Source organism: Triticum dicoccoides, chromosome 7B (genome assembly GCF_002162155.2).
Source record: "Triticum dicoccoides isolate Atlit2015 ecotype Zavitan chromosome 7B, WEW_v2.0, whole genome shotgun sequence".
NCBI classification, from domain to species: Eukaryota; Viridiplantae; Streptophyta; class Magnoliopsida; order Poales; family Poaceae; genus Triticum; species Triticum dicoccoides.
The window spans coordinates 62,754,806-62,773,991 of record NC_041393.1 but is presented as its reverse complement, the minus strand read 5'-3'; the positions used below and the strand labels follow the sequence as shown (position 1 = coordinate 62,773,991).

Genomic DNA, 19,186 nt, shown 5'->3' with positions numbered 1-19,186 from the left:
TGGTGCCAGACTAGAATGGAAGAATGCCCATAATACTGAAATGCAGAAGAATACCTCACTAATAAGAAATAGAGCAACACCCATTGTGCTTCCTTTCTTTTACTAGAGAGAGTAGTCCAAGCCTCTAAATATCTTGAGGGCTTTGTGTTGGATCTGATGGTTGAGCCTTTGTTCTTTGCGAGCCTTGCCTTTCTCTTTTTTGCTCTGCTGTGGAGTTCTTTGATGGTCTATCTTCGCACCTGGCGCTTCTGGCGCTTTCTTCCTTCCACCTTCCTCTTGTACTCGACTCTTCCCCGATCACTCCCCAACAAAGGCTTGCTCGTCTTCGTCATAGTCCAAACTCTTTCTCGTGTGACTGTGGTGCTTTCTTGAGCGATGACTTGGGAGGGTTCCGGTCAGCCCTACCCGGGCAGACAACCTCCCTCATTCACATCAGAAATGGCAAAGATTCCATTTTGGAAAGTCAATCTCTTTTTGTATAGATATAAAATAGCAAAAGTACGGTTCGGAGTCTTTTCTTTCTTATTTGAAATCCAAATCGAAATGCCTCAACTTGATAAATTAACTTATTTCTCACAATTTTTCTGGTTATGTCTTCTCCTCTTTACTTTTTATATTCTCTTATTTAATAATAATAATGGAATACTTGGAATTAGTAGAATTCTCAAACTACGGAACCAACTGCTTTCGCGCCGGGGGGGCGAGATCCAGAGCAAGGACCCTAAGAATCTGGAAGATATCTCGAGAAAAGGTTTTAGCACCGGTCTCTCATATATGTACTCCAGTTTATCCGAAGTATCCCAATGGTGTAAGACCGTCGACTATTTGGGAAAAAGGAGGAAAATCACTCTGATCTCTGATTTCGGAGAAATAAGTGGCTCACGAGGAATGGAGAGACAGATTCTCTATTTGATCTCGAAGTCCTCATATAACACTTCTTCCAGTCGGATCACTTGTTGGAAAAACATAATGCTCACACATGTTCCACACGGGCAAGGAAGCATAGTATTATGATGAAAATGAATGGAATACTCGGCAGAATAGGAATATTCCTATTAATGATTGTGACAGCTTTTATAGGATACGTACCACCTTGGGGTCAGATGAGCTTTTGGGGAGCAACAGTAATTACAAGCTTAGCTAGCGCCATACCAGTAGTAGGAGATACCATAGTGACTTGGCTTTGGGGTGGTTTCTCCGTGGACAATGCCACCTTAAATCGTTTTTTTAGTCTCCATCATTTACTCGCCCTTGTTCTTCCTTTTGATTTAAACGTTCTCCCCCCGGGAGCTGCAGAATTCTGGCAGGGGCAGCCCCCTTTTCCAGATCATGAAAATGTGGTGGAGAGTGATGATTCATCAACTGATTCATCAGGGAGTTCATCTGATGATTCATCAACTGATTCATCAGGGAGTTCATCTGATGATTCATCAACTGATTCATCGGATCTCGACATGGATTATGATGAGCTAACTGATGATTCATCAACTGATTCATCAGGGAGTTCATCTGATGATATGGACTGCTCTGAAGGAACACCCCCCCCTGAAGGGAATGAAAGCCGTCTGATAATCTTTCTATAGGTTCCCCGAAGAGAATGGAAAAATCACAGAAACACTTTCTATATGTTCTGTTATTTCGAGATTCGAAGAAGCAAGCAAGTTTTTCTATATGTTCACTTCAATCTCTCTCATAATCAAGCTGAGATATGATGCTGTTTCATCCTAGAATTATGAGAAATCCCTTGTTGGCTGGGACGGACCCTTAGTATAAGATAAGTCAACACAACAGGTTGTGTCAGTTTCTCAAAAGACATGGGCTCGCCTTTCGGGGTGACTAGCTGCATTCATTGGTTTGCTTTCTTCCACCAACTTCACAACCATCCTTCGTTGATGACAGGCAAGCTCAACCACAGTTTCCGTAGTTTGGTTCAATTCATTCGGCATTTCCATTTCCAATTGGTAAGTTCTATTTTCTCCGACCCAAGGAAGAAGATCACAAGCGGGAGTCCCCTCTAGGAAGAGATGCTTTCCAAAGGCCGTACGCTACTGTTGAATGGCCAAATAGGGATTGAAACAGAGTAAATAACTATAGTATCCCGTCGTAGTGGTAGCTGCATTTACGCGACCGGGTCCGAGCCACGGGACAAGACCAAATTGGATTGGATTTGTCACATCCGCGGATGGAAGACCGTAGATTTCTCACTTTCCCTACTCGGAGAGCACGTGTATGTAGTCCGCCTGTATCTACTTATTTATTCGGAGAGCGCCATTAATAGGATTCAGAAGTCGTACAAGCTATGGCGGAGCCGTTTACCAATGCACCCAGTTCTCCTCATATTTGATTCTTTTTTTGGTATCATTGGTTCCACGTACGTCTTTTGGGCGAGCTTTCTTCACTGTCATCAAAACCAACGCTCAAACCGAAGCTTTCCGAGCAGTTGTTTATTTCTCACTTTAGCTGCTGTCGTTTTCCTCTTCCGAATTAAGCGAGTTAAAAACAAGGGGATCAGAAGAACAAACAATAAGAATGAGGGATTGAAGTCCGTTTCCTTTGTATCGTATTTCAACGGATCGGGTAGTTCTAGTCTTTTTTGATTACTCCTTCCTTTTTCCCATCATTTGACATAACATAATTAAGAAACTGTTTGATGGTCAACGGAACGAGTAGAGAAGAAAAATGCCCTTATTCCAAAGGAAGTGAGTGCCAAAGCGAAAATAGAGTAAAGAACAAAAGAACGAAATGCAAGGGTTGCATCCGCTGTTTCAAGTCCGGACGGTTCCTCCGCTAGGTTATTGAGTTGGCTCCCCCGTTATTCTTCATCAGACAACGCACACTTAATGGAAAAACGAGGTATCTTTTTGGAAAACTTCTCTACTTACGACTTTGTTAGCGCTTTGAGGGCTTCACTATGTTCTCTGAAATCTTGTATAAATAAGAAAGAAGTCTTTCTCAGGAGATGACTCTGCTGATACCGAGTTTCAATGCAAAATGGCTCCCGCTTCTTCTGAAAGAAAACTGGGGAAAAATCAATATGGAGCCGTCAGAGGCTTATCTGGCCGATATGACTTCCTGAAATTCTTTCCTGAGAAAAACCTAAAATGGAGGGGTTGGGGCTTTGGCTCCAGGCTCAAACTCTATCTTGTGGTAGACTGCCCTCCTAGGGAGCGCTTGGGCAACTAACTTGTGGGGCATGACATCCCAAATTCATCAGTTACATTAGGAATTTCCTGAAAAAAAGTCTTATGTGTATTGGATCCGCTCTTCTGTTAGCATGAACACATGAATGAGATTCTTCTTATTCTTCCTAAATAGAACCCCCCACCCTCACCTTTCTTAGGACTATCAAGCCTTCTCGAATTAGGTCTATGGTAGAAGCTTTGAACGTAGACCCGGATACAAATCTTTCACTCACTGAAAAGTGAAAACCTGTGACTATATCGTAGTTTTGGCCGCCCATATAAGGGGATAAGAATCCGCCCTTTCCATTCACGCCCTCTTCCTCCTCTGCTTATTTGTCCCTGCGCGCTCGAGCTCCAGCGCCCAAGCCCGCACTTCCCACCTCAACCTTCTCCAGTCATGTCCGGAGCGGGAGGTAGATGGATGGCTTCCTCCGTCACGGAGGGGCAAATCAAAAAGCTGAGGAAGGCTGGATACTTGTCCGGCGACATTGCGCACCGGCTTCCAGATGAGGGGAAACTCATCCCCACCCCTGGGCCCCATGAGAGGGTTGTTTTTCTTCCCCATTTCCTCCGCGGACTAGGTTTTCCTCTTCACCCGTTCGTCTGGGGGCTCATGTTCTACTACGGCCTGGACTTCCACGATCTGGCCCCGAACTTCATCCTCAACAACTCGGCGTTTATCGTCGTGTGCGAGGCCTTCCTCTGCATCCAGCCTCACTTTGGCCTATGGCTGAAGATCTTCAGCGTCAAGCCGAAGGTAGTGGGCGGGCGCCAAGCGGAGTGCGGAGGCGCCATGGTGGGCAAAATAGCCAACATCACATGGCTCGAGGGCGCCTTCGTAGAGACCATCAAAGGGTGGCAATTGGGGTGGTTCTATATCACCGAGCCGCGTGACCTTAAATGGGCAGCGGCCCCCGAGTTCCGATCTGGTATCCCCACACGACTCACATCTTGGAAGGAGACGGGCCTGTCGTGGGGCAGTTCGGCAGAATTGACCGGACTTCAAACCTGCATCAAAGACCTGATCGGCAGGAAGGTTAAACTCGTCAACGTCGTCCAGGTCATGCTCTTCCGCCGGATTCTCCCGTGTCAACGACGGGCTTTTAGCTTGTGGGAGTTCGACCCGGCCCAGCACCAGACTCTGTCTCGGCTCTTCGACACAAAGCATGGGGACGCCTGGAAGGTGCTATTCAAGAGCTCCGAGGTCTCCCCTCCCGTCACCGAGGATCGCGGATTCTGCGCCAAGCGCCAAGCCAGCGCGGTGAGCTTAATTTTCCCTTTACAGGGTATTTGTTTTTCATAGATTTCATTCTATGCGGGATCTAAACTCCCATCTCCTTAACAGGACTGGTAGAAAAAGGCCGGACAGATCAACTGTCCGGCTCCCTTGCCCGAAGACCCAGTGGATGCCCACTTGACGAAGCTGCTGGTCCCGGCACCTCACGTGGTGCCGGAGAAGAAGGCCAAGAAGAAGTCCACGGGGACTCGAAAGAGTTCCCGGCGCCTGGTGGTGTCGGATTCATCGCCCGACAGCCCAGAAGCACCCTCCGCCTCTAAGGACGACGAGGAGGAAGAAGAAGAAGCCTCTCCCCCTCCAACAGGGGAATTAAAGAAGAGAAAGGCCGCCCCAACTGGGGAAGCCGGAGGGTCCAAGAAGGGGAAGACCCTTCTGCCGGACTACGCCCCCGACACCGAAGACGGCGGGGAGGACTGGCCATCCAGGGTCAAGCCCCTGGTAAAATCGTAAGTGTCCGGCTACCCGAATGACTTATTGCACTCCTTTATTATTCGATAGCTTTTAACGCCGAAGCTAATCGTGCAGTCCACCCAGAGCTCAGCTTGGCGATTCGTCGAGTGGATCTCTGAATTCGTCGAATGTGAATAGCGCCTCACTTCCGACGGCCTCCTCCCCTCTCCCTACAGACGACGCTGAGGTGGAGTCCCGTAGGGGACAAAACCAGGAGGAGGTGGTCCTGGAAGCGCCACAAGTCGACCTTCCGGACTCCAAGCCCAAAGGGGGTAAAGCCCCAGAGGGATCTAAGTCCGGGCCCGGGCCGGACACTGCTCCGGAACCATCAGTGGTTCCAGAGTCCGACAGGCGGCACCTTCATAAGAAGGGCAAGCCCGCGACGCCGGTGACTTCCGTCCACCCGGAGGCACCGGACAATTTGCTGGAGGCGCTTAACGGCGCCTCCATCGACAAAGAACACCGCACTGTTATGAGTGCGGTGATTCAGAAGGTTCAGTCCGCCAAGAGCGGGCCGACGGAAGCCTGCACAAGCCTGTTAACGGGCTTTGAGGTATGTGTTCAAAAACATATATAAAAATGTTACCGCATAGACAGTAGCCCCTGATGCTCAGTTCGGTGTTCGGAAAGAAAAGCCGAACTGAGGATCTCAAAAGATATATGCAGGAGTCTAATAAAAATATGTCAATATGGGAATGCAGGCTGCGCTGCTGACCTCTGCCGCACTGACTGCGGAGGTCAATGCCTTGAAGGAAAGCCTCGAGCGGTCCGAGAGCGAGCTCGGCCGTGCCAAGAAGCAGCTCGAGGATAAAGAGGGTACATAGTACCTCCTGTAAATGTATATAGAAATACTTGGTTGCATAATAATAACAGGACCAACGTTAATGTTGCAGGAGCCACGACCGAGGTGGCGACCCTGAAAGAGGCGGTCTCGAAGGCCAAAAAGAGTGCGGCCTTGGAGCGCACCGAGCGAGAGAACCAGGAGGCGCGGGGGGCGGATGTGCGGCAAGAGCTCTAGGCTCTCGTGGAAAAACACGAGAGTTTGGAGCGTGACTCGAAGACTCGAGAGTCCGAGCTTGCCTTAGCTCTTGAGAGTGCCAAGACCGCTAAGGCCGAAGCCCAGAAGGCCCTTCAAGAGATCGAGGCGATGAAGAAGATAGTGGCGGGTAAGGCATTCTTTATGCAAAGCAAAAATATAAAAGTTAATTATCTGCTACTTACCCGAATCCGGAGCTCTCCAGGAGCGTTCGCCGCATACTACCGAGCCGGAGAGGGGAGCTCGACGAAAAAAGTGTTCTGGTCTCAGTATGCTGAGGCCGAACAGCCGGTGCCCCTGAGTGACCAGCTGAAGCAGCTGGTCGAGCTCCACAAGGTGGCCGAACAGGCCATGAAGGGCCTCATAGCTCGGCTGTGGCCTGGAGAAGTCCTGCCTGGGAGCTACTTCGGTCTGGTGCGGCGGCTGGTGGACGCGTGTCCGTGGATTGAGGTCATCAAGCGCTCCGTTTGTATTGAAGGTGCCCGTCGGGCCCTTGCCCGTGCTAAGGTGCACTGGGGAAAGCTAGACGCGGAGAAGCTTTTGACGGACGCGCCACCACCGGGCAAGGAGTATCGTACGCCCGAGATGTATTATAATGGTGTTCTGAAGGGTGCCCGCCACATAGCGGATGAGTGCTCCAAAGATGTAATTTTTTTGTAAACTCGCATTTGTTATCCTGTACGCTGAAGCTTTGTTCATGTGCGTTAAGAAACGTTGGTGAATTTAAAATATTACCTTCTGTGCGGCCGTTTATCAAAATCTGAGAGATGCAAGTCGTTGGCTTCGACCCCCATGCCACGAGTGCTAGGGTGTTTGGGATAAACCTGAGCGCTCTTGTTCCCATTCTTGGGTCCATCTAGGGAGGCGTTCAGCACAACGAACCAGGCCGTCGGACTTATAATGCTTTATCACTCTCACTTAGCCATAGAATTCTATAATTTTAAATTTCGGCAAAGCCCCTAGTATTCGGAAGACTGAGTTCGGGGCGCTATCCACGCCTAGGCCGGATAAGTCCGGTTCTTCGCTCGAAGCGGCATAAGTCTTTAAGGACTCAAAGAAACCTCGCGAACAACGGATCTCGGGTAGGGGGTCCCGAACTGTGCGTCTAGGCGGATGGTAACAGGAGACAAGGGACACGATGTCTTTACCCAGGTTTGGGCCCTCTGGATGGAGGTAAAACCCTACTCCTGCTTGATTAATATTGATGATATGGGTAGTACAAGAGTAGATCTACCACAAGATCGGAGTGGCTAAACCCTAGAAGCTAGCCTATGGTATGATTGTTGTTCGTCCTACGGACTAAAACTCTCCGGTTTATATAGACACCGGAGAGGGCTAGGGTTACACAGAGTCGGTTACAATGGGAGGAGATCTTCTTATCGTATCGCCAAGCTTGCCTTCCACGCCAAGGAAAGTCCCAACCGGACACGGGACGGAGTCTTCAATCTTGTATCTTCATAGTCCGGGAGTCCGGCCAAAGGTCTTAGTCCGGCCATCCGGACACCCCCTAATCTAGGACTCCCTCAAGCGGGGCGACCTTCGAAGGTCGGAGGGAGAGGGCGGCCGGAGTAGGGCGACGGAGGCCGGAAGGAGAGGGCGGCCGGAGGAGAGAGAGGGCGAGCGGCGCTTGGGCGGGCGGCCCTATGGGGAACAGAGAGGAGTCATGCGAGAGGGAGGGGAGCGATCTGGTGCGGGCAGGTGAGATTTTTTTAGGGGAGCGATCTGGTGCGGGCAAGTGAGATTTTTTTAGTTCTCTTTTAGTGGGCCCAGGATAACTAACCCAATTAGAACCTCTCCACCGGGCTAGTTTTTTTAGCTGGGTTAGAGCAAACTAGCTCAAACTAACCCCTCTTGTTTCGATAATTTGAGGCTATTTCAACCCAAACTAGCTCTAACTCAGGGATCCAAACAAAGAGGAGTGTTACTGTACATGCTACAGTGTGGACCGTAGCACATTGTTTTTTATGGCCATATCACCACATTATTGTTTTCTACTGCTGGTTCACTGGGCTACCGTGGTTCGCACGGCTGGTTCACTGGGCTGCCGTGGTTCGCACTCCTCCGACCTGAGTAGTACTCCCTCCATTCCTAAATATAAGTCTTTGTAGATATTTCACTGTGGACCACATACGGATGTATATAGATGCATTTTATGTGTAGATTCACTCATTTTTCTCCGTATGTGGTCCATAGTGAAATCTCTCCAAAGACTTATATTTAGGAACAGAGGGAGTACTATAGTACTAGTATATACCGTATCATTCTTTGCTCCTTCTTACTACTCCGACATGTGGGAGAGCCAGCATCCGGGTCGACGTGTCATGCACCATATTAGAGCACGGAACGGAAGGGGGGCATCACCCCGGTCGGAGCACCAGTAATTCATGACTATAGTGAGTGGTCATATCACAAGTCTTTCCAGCAGTAATGCGCCGTCAAATCGCACAGCCCCACTCGCTCACCCTCCTCGCCTCTCTGTCAAACCGCCTACCCGAAAACTGCCGCATGTACTACCCGGGAAAAGCCCCGCTGAGGGAGTCCTAGATTAGGGGGTGTCCAAATGGCCGGACTAAGACCTTTGGCTGGACTCCCGGACTATGAAGATACAAGATTGAAGACTCCGTCCCGTGTCCGGATGGGACTTCCCTTCGCGTGGAAGGCAAGCCTGGCGATACAATATGAAGATCTCCTCCCATTGTAACCGACTCTGTGTAACCCTAGCCCTCTCCGATGTCTATATAAACCGGAGAGTTTTAGTCCGTAGTACGAACAACAATCATACCATAGGCTAGCTTCTAGGGTTTAGCCACTCCAATCTCGTGGTAGATCTACTCTTGTACTACCCATATCATCAATATTAATCAAGCAGGAGTAGGGTTTTACCTCCATCGAGAGGGCCCGAACCTAGGTAAAAACATCGTGTCCCTTGTCTCTTGTTATCATCCGCCTAGACGCACAGTTTGGGACCCCCTAACCGAGATCCGTTGGTTTTGACACCGACATTGGTGCTTTCATTGAGAGTTCCTCTATGTCGTCGCCTTTAGGCCCGATGGCTTCTTCGCTCGTCAATCACGATGCGGTCCAGGATGAGACCTTTCTCCCCGGACAGATCTTCGTATTCGGTGGCTTCACACTGCAGGGTGACTCGTTCGGCCATCTGGAGCAGATCGAAAGCTACGCCCCTGGCCATCAGGTCAGATTTGAAAGCTTAAACTACATGGCCGACATCCGCGGGGACTTGATCTTCGACGGATTCGGGCCGATACCGGGCGCGCCGCACTGTCTCGATGGGCATGATCTAGCTCAGCCGCCGGACAGCGACCAGAGCGCCGCTCAGGTGTTCACTCCGACCATTATTTCGGAGACAACTACGCTAGCCAGGGACGGACGGTTGGACGCCGCCCCAGGAGCCGCAATCTCTGCGGCGATAGAGCCGAATACCAGCCAAGTCCTTTGCAAGGCCGGTAACTCCAAGGTGCCGAACTCCGGTCCGGACTCTGAATGTTCTGCACCCCTTTCGATCAAACCCGATCGGGCTCCGATCACGGAGCTCACCGCCGCGGATGTCTTTCAACACTCGCCCTTTGGCGATATCCTAAATTCGCTAAAGTCCCTCTCTTTGTCGAAAGAACCCCGGCCGGACTACGGCCGAGGTGGTTGGGATGCGGACGACGAAGTTCGAAACCCACCCGCCACCCACTTGATAGCTACTGTCGAAGATATAGACATGCTCGATTTCGACTCTGAAGATATCGACGGTATGGACGCCGATAAAGGAGACGATCAAGAACCAGCACCTATAGGGCTCCGGAAAACCACCTCATCATACGATGTATGCATGGTGGACACATACAACAGAAACCACAACGAGGACCAAAAGGATGCGGCCAGGGATCGCTCCCCCGAAAAACAATCAAAACAACGGCGTAAGCGCAAGGCCAAGCCCCACCTCGACAAAGACCCAGCCATAGAGCAGGGTGACTCAATGGACGTTGAACATGCCATCGAGCATCCGTCCAAGCAGGGCGGACAATCCGAACAACCAACCCCCGGGAAAGATAATAGCCCGGACGACCTCACACCAGACAAATTGCTGGAACATCAGAACCTCCACCAAAGGCTCGTCGCCACTGCACGTAGCCTGAGAAAGCAGAAGCGGAGGCTCAAAACAGCGGAAGATGCACTCAGGATCAGATGGGGCAAAGTGCTCAATACCACACACAAGTACGGCAGTAGTCGCCACACAAAGAGCTATCCGAAGCGGAAACTACTACCGGAATTTGACGAAGAGGCCATAAAGCCCCCACAGTCAAAAAATAAGGAAGCCTCAAGGTCGGATAGACGACCCTATGATCAATCTCACGCATCAAAGGACGCCGCACTCAATATGGCGCGCGATCCGTCCAAGAATTCGCACCAGAAAACTGGCCCAACCAGATCCATCTATAGGCCAAGAAAGCAAGCTCCAATGAGTGATGCAACGCAAAAAATACCTGAACATCGCGGCACGCCTAAATACAGGGGCGCCACACACCCCCTATGTTTTACCGATGAGTTGCTGGATCATGAATTCCCAGCCGGATTCAAGCCAGTGAACATAGAAGCATACGACGGAACAACAGACCCTGGAGTCTGGATCGAGGACTACATCCTCCACATACACATGGCCAAAGGAGACGACCTCCACGCCATAAAATACTTACCCCTTAAGCTTAAAGGGCCAGCCCGGCATTGGCTTAAAAGCCTTCCCGAAAACACCATGGGAAGTTGGGAAGTACTCGAGGATGCTTTCCGGGCAAATTTTCAAGGGACCTATGTCCGGCCCCCGGATGCAGATGATCTGAGTCATATAATCCAGCAGCCCGGAGAGTCAGCCCGGAAGCTCTGGAACAGATTCCTTATCAAAAAGAATCAGATAGTTGACTGTCCAGACGCAGAGGCCCTAGCAGCTTTCAAACATAGCGTCCGAGACAAATGGCTCGCCAGACACCTCGGCCAAGAAAAGCCGCGAACAATGGTCGCGTTAACAAGCCTCATGACCCGCTTCTGTGCAGGAGAGGATAGTTGGTTGGCAAGAAGCAGCACCAACGACCCAAATACGTCCGAACCCAGAGATGGGAACGGGAAGCCGTGCCGTAACAAAGAACCACACCGGATAAAGGACAACAGCCCGATGAGCACGGCAGTAAACGCCGGATTCAAAAGCTCTCGGCAAAATCAGCAAAAGCCGCCCCCCAAAGACGATGGGGACGAGCTATCCAACCTCAACAAATTTTTGGACAAAATATGTCAAATCCACAGCACTCCGGGGAGACCTGCAAACCATACCCTTAGAGATTGTTGGGTCTTTAAGCAGTCCGGCAAGCTCAACACCGAACACAAGGGGCTCAACACACCAAGCGAAGATGACGATGCACCCCACGAGCAGAACACCGGAGAACAAAAGAAGTTCCCACAAGAAGTCAAGACAGTAAATCTACTTCATGTGACGAAAGGGAAGAGCAGAATGGCACCTACAACGAAACGCGCCGTACAGCCAGCCCCAGAGGAGCAACCCCACTGGTTGTTACAACCAATCACCTTCGATCATCAGGATTACTCTAAAGGAGACCAGAACGCAGGCTGGACTGCCTTGGTCTTAAATCCAATCATTAACGGACTCGAATTTACAAACGCCCTTATGGACGGCGGCAGTGACTTGAACCTGTTATATCAGGACACAGTCCGCAAACTCGGGGTAAACCCAGCCGTAATCCACCTCGGCAACACCTCCTTTCAAGGAGTAACACCAGGTTCGGATACCCCAAGTATGGGTTCCCTTACGTTAGAAGTCACGTTCGGATCACCCGAGAACTTCCGAAGCGAAAAGCTAACATTCCACATCGCCCCATTCGTAAGTCGCTATCAAGCGCTACTGGGACCGCCCGCTTTAACGCAATACCGCACTATGCATCCCTTACACTTAAAATGCCCGGTCCAAAGGGCATCATTTCATTACAAGGGAATATAAATTGACCCCCAAAGTACGGGCAGGGTTGCGGCTACCTAGACAGCCGCCCACACATCCAGCCCTACTATCCCAGACACGGCTCGACGAGTCTGGCGTCAACATGCTTAAATAGCCGCATACCCTCGTGCAAGGGGCTCCGTGTGCTCACGCCCGGAGACAATACGTCCCAACTCTTGCTCCAACTATATTTTGTTTATTTCGATATAGATTTCTTGCACGCTTATTTTTTTACTAAGTTCCTCTCTTTCACAGACGAACATCGTGCTACGCCCGTCCAGGATACGGCACAACGGAGACACGGGCGCAGACGTGCAGCGGGGACCCGTTCCAAGGATTCGTTTCAGATTAAGACCCTGCGTAAACCTTTTTTACTATCTCTTGTTGATAACATCCCCCGGTTTTCTCTGTAGCCGAGGAGGAGGCTGGCGTCTTGGCATGTGGCCACGCTAGAATTTTTGCACATACCTGGACACTAGGGGCTTTTTTACCAAGGGCTCTATTTCGGCCCGTCTTCACAAAGACCGAATACCTTAGGGAGTGTTCGGCATCGCGAGTTTGGCCCTATATGCACCAGCTCCGAATCATGTCTTTGGTCAAATGTTGGGTTTACCCGGCTCCTGTGTTTTGCTGCCTTATGTTCCGTTATATCGGCTAACGTGGCACCAGGAGAACTACTGCGATTGTGCCCCGGTTCGGCCGGGTGAGCACCTTAGTAGAGAAAGCTGAAAACTGACTGTCATGATATAGCGAGAGATTGGTCAACCACTTGATGACTTTCGGAATCTTTAGGATTCCCCCGCATTAACGAAGGGTCGCTTCCCGTTCAGGCACACTCGCGCCCCGAATTCGGGCGAGTGCGGTGCCCCTAAGGGCTATTCAGTAGTCCCACTGTCAAACTCCTATGGCTAAGTGAAAGTGATAAAGCATTATAGTCCAGTTGCCTAGTTCGCCGCGCCACCACCTCCTTTGTAGGACCAAGATGTTGGATTAAGTGTGAAAAGGCGCCTTTTTGCGAACACCCCCGCGTTCTATGCGTGGGGGCTGAAGCCAACGACTGCCATCTTTCAGGTTATATACAAATATATACATTAAATGGCCGCACAGGAGGCATCATGATTCTTGCAAGCACAAGTATAAAAAAGCTTTTTTCATAAAAATACAATTCGTCTTACATATAGTATAAGCTATTCGAACACAACATCCTTCGAGCACTGCGACTCTATTATACGAGCGCCAGGAAGAACTTCCTCAAGATAGTGCTTGGCAGGTACTCGGCTTTCGTCCGAATCCTGGGACGCAACAATACTGGCCTTCATATCTGCCCAGTATGTTTTGACACGGGCAAGAGCCATCTGTGCGCCCTCTGTGCACGCCGACCTCTTCATTGCATCAGCATGCGGCACCGAACCAAGGAACTGTTGCACCAAGCCAAAATAACTCTTCAGCTCCGGCTTCTCCGGCCACAGACGACTCGCAACATACTTCATGGCGAGTCTGGATAATCTGTTCAGCTCCGCCCAGGCGGCCAAACAGTCGGATACTGACAGTGGGCATTCTGGATTGTGGTACTGCGACCAAAAAAGCTCCTCCAATTCATGGTCACCTCGGCTGCGGAAGTGTTCGGCCGCGTCTGCCGCACTTGCGGCCAAATCCAGATAAGCGTTTTCTGAACTCCACTATCGGTCTAACGGAGCATACTTGGGGTCTCCGAACTTCATCCGCAGCATATAAGGCTTTCCAGCCGTGATATCTCCGGCCTGACGCAGCTCCTCCTTCATCGCTCTCATGGCAGAGCGAGTATCCTTGGCATCGGCAGTGATCTTTTCAAGATCCTTCTGAGCCACCCTATCTTCTTGCTCAAGAAATCTACAGCGGTCGGTAGCATCCTTCAATTTTATGGCCATCTCGGCCATTTCCTTCTTGCTCTGGCAGTGAGCAGCCCATTCGGCTTTTAGCTCTTCAACCTCTTTGACGGCAGCCGCATCACTCTTCTTTGCTTGCTCCTTTGCTCGGGCAAGTTCCGCCCGAAGGTTCTCCACAGCAGCAGCACCATCTACATACAACATATATAAGGCCCGAGCATCAAGCTCCTATTACTGCGTGTCTTTTGAACATACCTTGAGCCTCGTCTAGCCGCTTATGTACAAGCGCGATGTCGGCATCTGCTGCGTCAAGTTGCCGCTTTAGTTCGGCAGATTCATCAGTCCGGCTAGCCACCGAACGCCTCGCCACCTTCATGGAATAGGCAACACATTATACCTAGGGTTATGATCCTCTGTGCGCCGTCACTCGTGACGACACACAAAGTCTCAGGGGCTACTATTCATACATGGCACATTTAATATGCGGCTCTACCAAAAGGTACACCTTTTTACATACCTCAAAGCCTGTTAGTAAACTCCTGGCAGCCTCGCACAATCCGCTTTCCGCGGATGAAATCCTTCCAATCACCGTATCCATCAACATACGATGTTCTTCTGAGATGGACGCCCTACTAAGCAGATCCTTCAGCCCCTCCATCGGAGCGCAAGAAGGTGTTGGACTAGTCTGACGACCTTTTCTAGGGTCCGGACTTGAAAAAACCCTCCGGGACGATACCTCGGGGTCGCCAGCCTTGTGAGACGGTGGAACAAGGGGAGGCGTTTCGCTCTCTATCATTTCTGGACGAAGATCCCTGAAGATGAGCTCTGCTAAGAAGGATTGAGATCGGAACTACAAGATAATGTTTCGGTTATTGTCCTCAGGAATAAAACATGAATGTGATTCATTATGGAACCCCTCCCTTCACTTACGCCTTGGGGGAGAGCGGGTCCCCTTTAGGGGGCGATTCGGCCGGGGCGTTCTCCGGTGCCGAACCCTCTGACGAAGATTTCTTTCCCCGTTTTGAGGTTATCACCTCCGGGTCTTCAGAGGCAGTCCTTTTCTTTCCCTGGTCGGGAGAATTTTCGATTCTTCCCTTCCTAACGGCATCCTTCGTGGAGGTGGTAGCTCCTTGGTTCCCCCCTTCGCCTTCCGCCAACGGCACGGCCTCCAGCATCCTGGTTAGCATGGGATTCGGCACGGTCTCGGGCAGGGGGGCTGGACACCTGATAAGCTTCGCCTTCGCTATCCACTTCTGTTCAAAGGGCAACTCTGCTAAAGGGTAGATTTGATAAAAATATGGATGGTGTGTGCAAATACGGGGCTACTTACTTTAGCATCCGGGCGGTTGCAGCTTAGACCTGCGTCCTCGAACAAATCCGGACACCTTGCTTGTGATTCGAAGAACAATTTGTACATCTCCATGGATGTCATTCCCATGAAGTGTTGTAGGACTCGTGGTCCCTCCGGATTGAACTCCCACATGTGGAGAGGTCGACGTTTGCAGGGCAGTGTGCGGCGAATCACCATGACTTGCGCCAGTACGGTCAGATTGATATCTCTTTCTAGAAGATCTTGAATACGGCCCTGCAGTAGGGGCACGTCTTTTGGCGGCCCCCAGATAAGTCCTTCATTAACCCATGATGCTAGCCGTGGTGGGGGACCCGAGCGAAAAGTAGGCGGTGCCACCCATGTGGTGCCCCTAGGGGCTGTAATGTACAACCAGTCCCGTTGCCATAAGCCGAGCTCCTCTTGAAAAGAGCCTTCAGGCCATGGAGCATCGTCCATCTTGCTTATTATAGCCCCTCCGCACTCAACATGCTGCCCCTCGATCATTTTCGGTTCCACTTTGAAAGTTTTTAGCCACAATCCAAAGTGAGGGGTGATATGGAGGACAGCCTCGCACACGACAATGAATGATGAGATCTGGAGGATGGACTCCGGAGCTAGGTCGTGGAACTCTAGCCCATAGTAAAACATAAGCCCCCTCACAAAGGGATCGATCGGGAAGCCTAGCCCCCGAAGGAAGTGAGATGCGAACACCATGCTTTCACCAGGCTGGGGAGCGGGAACAGCTTGCCCTTGAGTAGGCAGTCTATGCGAGATTTCGCCAGTTAGATACCTAACATCTCTTAGCTTTCGCACATCTTCTTCCGTAATGGAGGAAGGCATCCACCGGCCTTGAGGGTCGGAGCCGCACATCTTCGAAGATCCGAAGCGCCTAAAACTAGAGCTTTGGGTGTTGGAACTCGAAGCGAGGGGCGGATTTGATTGGTTTAAGAACAAGGGAGCCGGGCCTTGGTCCCTTTATAAAGGAGGTGAATACCAAGAGCCCTCCCCGTAACCGTTTGAGACTCGCTTTTAATTAGGGAGTCATACCTAAGTCACGGTTGGGTTACCCACGCCCGTATTGATGAGAATCCCATGATAAGGGGACATGATCTATGCTTTGACAAGACGTGCCAAGGAAACCGCCTCGCTAATCGTGCTGAGGTGGAACAATAAAATAAATAAAAGCCTGGCCGTGTCATGATGTCACGCCACGGAATACGTCAGCAGATCCGATTGATACAGATATTATTCTCTCTACAAAGGAATGTGGAACTTATTTTGCAGAGCCGGACACTACCCTGGTGTTCAACATCTTCTATGAAATATTCGGAGGAGGAACCCGCCTTGCAATGCCGAAGACAACTTGCACGCTGGACTCGTTGTCATTGAAGCCTGGTTCAGGGGCTACTGAGGGAGTCCTGGATTAGGGGGTGTCCGGATGGCCGGACTAAGACCTTTGGCCGGACTCCCGGACTATGAAGATACAAGATTGAAGACTCCGTCCCGTGTCCGGATGGGACTTTCCTTGGCGTGGAAGGCAAGCCTGGCGATACGATATGAAGATCTCCTCCCATTGTCACGGACTCTTAGTAACCCTAGCCCTCTCCGGTGTCTATATAAACCGGAGAGTTTTAGTCCGTAGTACGAACAACAATCATACCATAGGCTAGCTTCTAGGGTTTAGCCACTCCGATCTCGTGGTAGATCTACCCTCGTACTACCCATATCATCAATATTAATCAAGCAGGAGTAGGGTTTTACCTCCATCGAGAGGGCCCGAACCTGGGTAAAAACATCGTGTCCCTTGTCTCCTGTTATCATCCGCCTAGACGCACAGTTCGGGACCCCCTACCCGAAATCCGCCGGTTTTGACACCGACACCCGCCCTCAACTTTTAACTACACGAAAATAGTTCGAGCTTGTTCGTTCTATATAAATACAGTACTTACTGTATGTTTATTCACCCGTGGGGTTGTTCAATGAATGGAGGGGCAGGGAGCACAAGTGAACAATACTATATATGGAGTCGTAGAGTAGTACTATAGTAGTAGTAAGTAGGAGTCGTAGAGTAGTCACCTTAAATAGAGAGTTTCTTTTCTTTAATGCCACGTACACAAATTGAAATGCTTGTTGTGGAGAGAAAAAAGATAATCACTCCACTATATATGGACGCAGGGGCCTAAGCGCTCGCTTTACTAGGGTTGCTCTCTTCATTCTCTCATCCTCCCCAGATATAAACAAGACAGCGGTAGCGACATTTTCTCTCTGCTCACCGCTGGTCACAGATCTGGTCGGATCCCTTCGACCAGTGTGTGTAGAGGACTAAAAGGTGCATCGTTCACGCGGTCATCACCGCCGAGGGAGGAAACCCATAGCTGTCGGAGGGGCCCGATCCTCTGCCCGTGCCGTTCTCTCTTACACAGCGCCGGCTCGGGAGGTCCTCTGACCCTTCTTCCTCCCTGCCGTATTGTCCGCAGATCCGACCTGCCGCCGCCGACAGCCAAGCGACCCTCAGGTATAAGTTCTTTGAAAGCGGCCTTGCTCTACTGCCCCAGCTCCCCACGTGTCTGCATGTGCATCTTTTTCTACTCCCATTAGCTCTTCCAAAGCCACCTAAATTTTTAGTATTATTAGAGGTAAAGCTACTTCATGCATTCGAATCTAGGGCTTTGTTCAAACAACGAAGAAAGGGGGGAAAGTTGTAGCATGAATCTAGGACTTGATTCAAAGAGGAAATAATATGGTGAAAATAGTAGAGACCGGATACCTAACCAGTCTCTTGGTTGAAAAGGGAAATAATGGGAAAATGCAGTACAAACTAGATAAGGAACAGATCTATTATTGGTTGAAAAAAGGATAGAAAGTGGCGGCTGGTGGACAAGTTAACAGAGTATGTCCAGGATTAGATTTGTTGCCACCACATAGTAAAAGGTCTCTAGGATTAGATTTGTTGCCCTCACATAGTAAAAGGTCTCAGGATTAAATTTGCTGCCCTCACATAGTAAAAGGTCTCAGGATTAGATTTGCTGCCCTCACAATGTAAAAGGCCTCCAGGGATTAGATTTTCTGCCCTCACATAGTAAAAGGTCTCCAGGATTAGGTTTGCTGCCCTCACATAGCGTGAACAAGCTCGGCATCACCACTTTATGCCTCCTTGTAGGTACATTGTGTTGATGCGTCCACTGTCGCATGTCCTTATACCAACCTTTTGCTGTTTTTTTGTGGGTAAACCAACCTTTTGCTGTAAGGGCGCATGTAAAATTAAGCAATCACACTGTTACCTTAGGGACATGTCTAACCAGTGTTACTGTTAATCTAATGCCTCCAGTCATAAGATGCAATTAAACTGTGTTACAAATGGCACTCCTGCTGTTTTCCCCAGTATGATAAGTAAGTTGCTCCTTTACGCTGCTGAGTGTCCTGGTGTCCCCACGGTCCCATGCCCTTAAACCAACTCTTTAGCTGCTGTTGATTTACTATGTCTGGTAAACAAGCAATGCCACCATTAAAGTAATCCCATATCTGAGGAATCTCATTGTTGATCGTAATGCTTCTGGTAACATGAAGCATTGCTGACGTTTTAAAATTTCTACTGTCCTTGCGTGATTGCCATGAACATAATTAAGATGCTTCTTTTCATTTTTATATGTTTCGTATATTCTTATTGACCATCAACTGTTTACTTTCTATCATTTTGTGCAGATAGGGATATCCATTTCACCTTGTTGCTATTGTGACCTTTTGGTGAACTGCACAAAACACTTTTTTTGGAATGAGTGTCCTGTGCAGTTCAACTAAAATGTCACGTGGGCAACATCTCTTAATTTTGGTGGAACTGCACAAAATTGTGATTGGAGTTCCCAAAATCTCCGTCAAGTTCTGCTGGTAATCTCATGCAACATTTTATTAGCCTTTGCAAGATGGAGCCGTCACTGTCGCCACAATGGCACTTTATTTTAGTGGAACTGCACAAAAGGATAAGAAAATTATAGTTGCACCTTACATGAGCTGGACAGCCA

The 19,186-nt window shown here is 49.8% G+C and overlaps 1 protein-coding gene across 1 annotated transcript; it reads left to right on the top strand.

The window, feature by feature from the left end:
* The first annotated feature begins 440 nt into the window (after positions 1-440).
* LOC119339007 (putative ATP synthase protein YMF19) lies at positions 441-1,656 on the top strand. The gene has a single exon (XM_037611197.1). The coding sequence runs from the start codon at positions 544-546 to the stop codon at positions 1,012-1,014; it is 471 nt and encodes a 156-aa protein (XP_037467094.1). The 5' UTR covers positions 441-543; the 3' UTR covers positions 1,015-1,656.
* The last annotated feature ends 17,530 nt before the right edge of the window (positions 1,657-19,186 follow it).

Excerpts from the sequence above, each read along its gene's own strand:
- LOC119339007 (XM_037611197.1), top strand. The coding sequence starts at position 544 with ATGCCTCAACTTGATAAATTAACTTATTTCTCACAATTTTTCTGGTTA.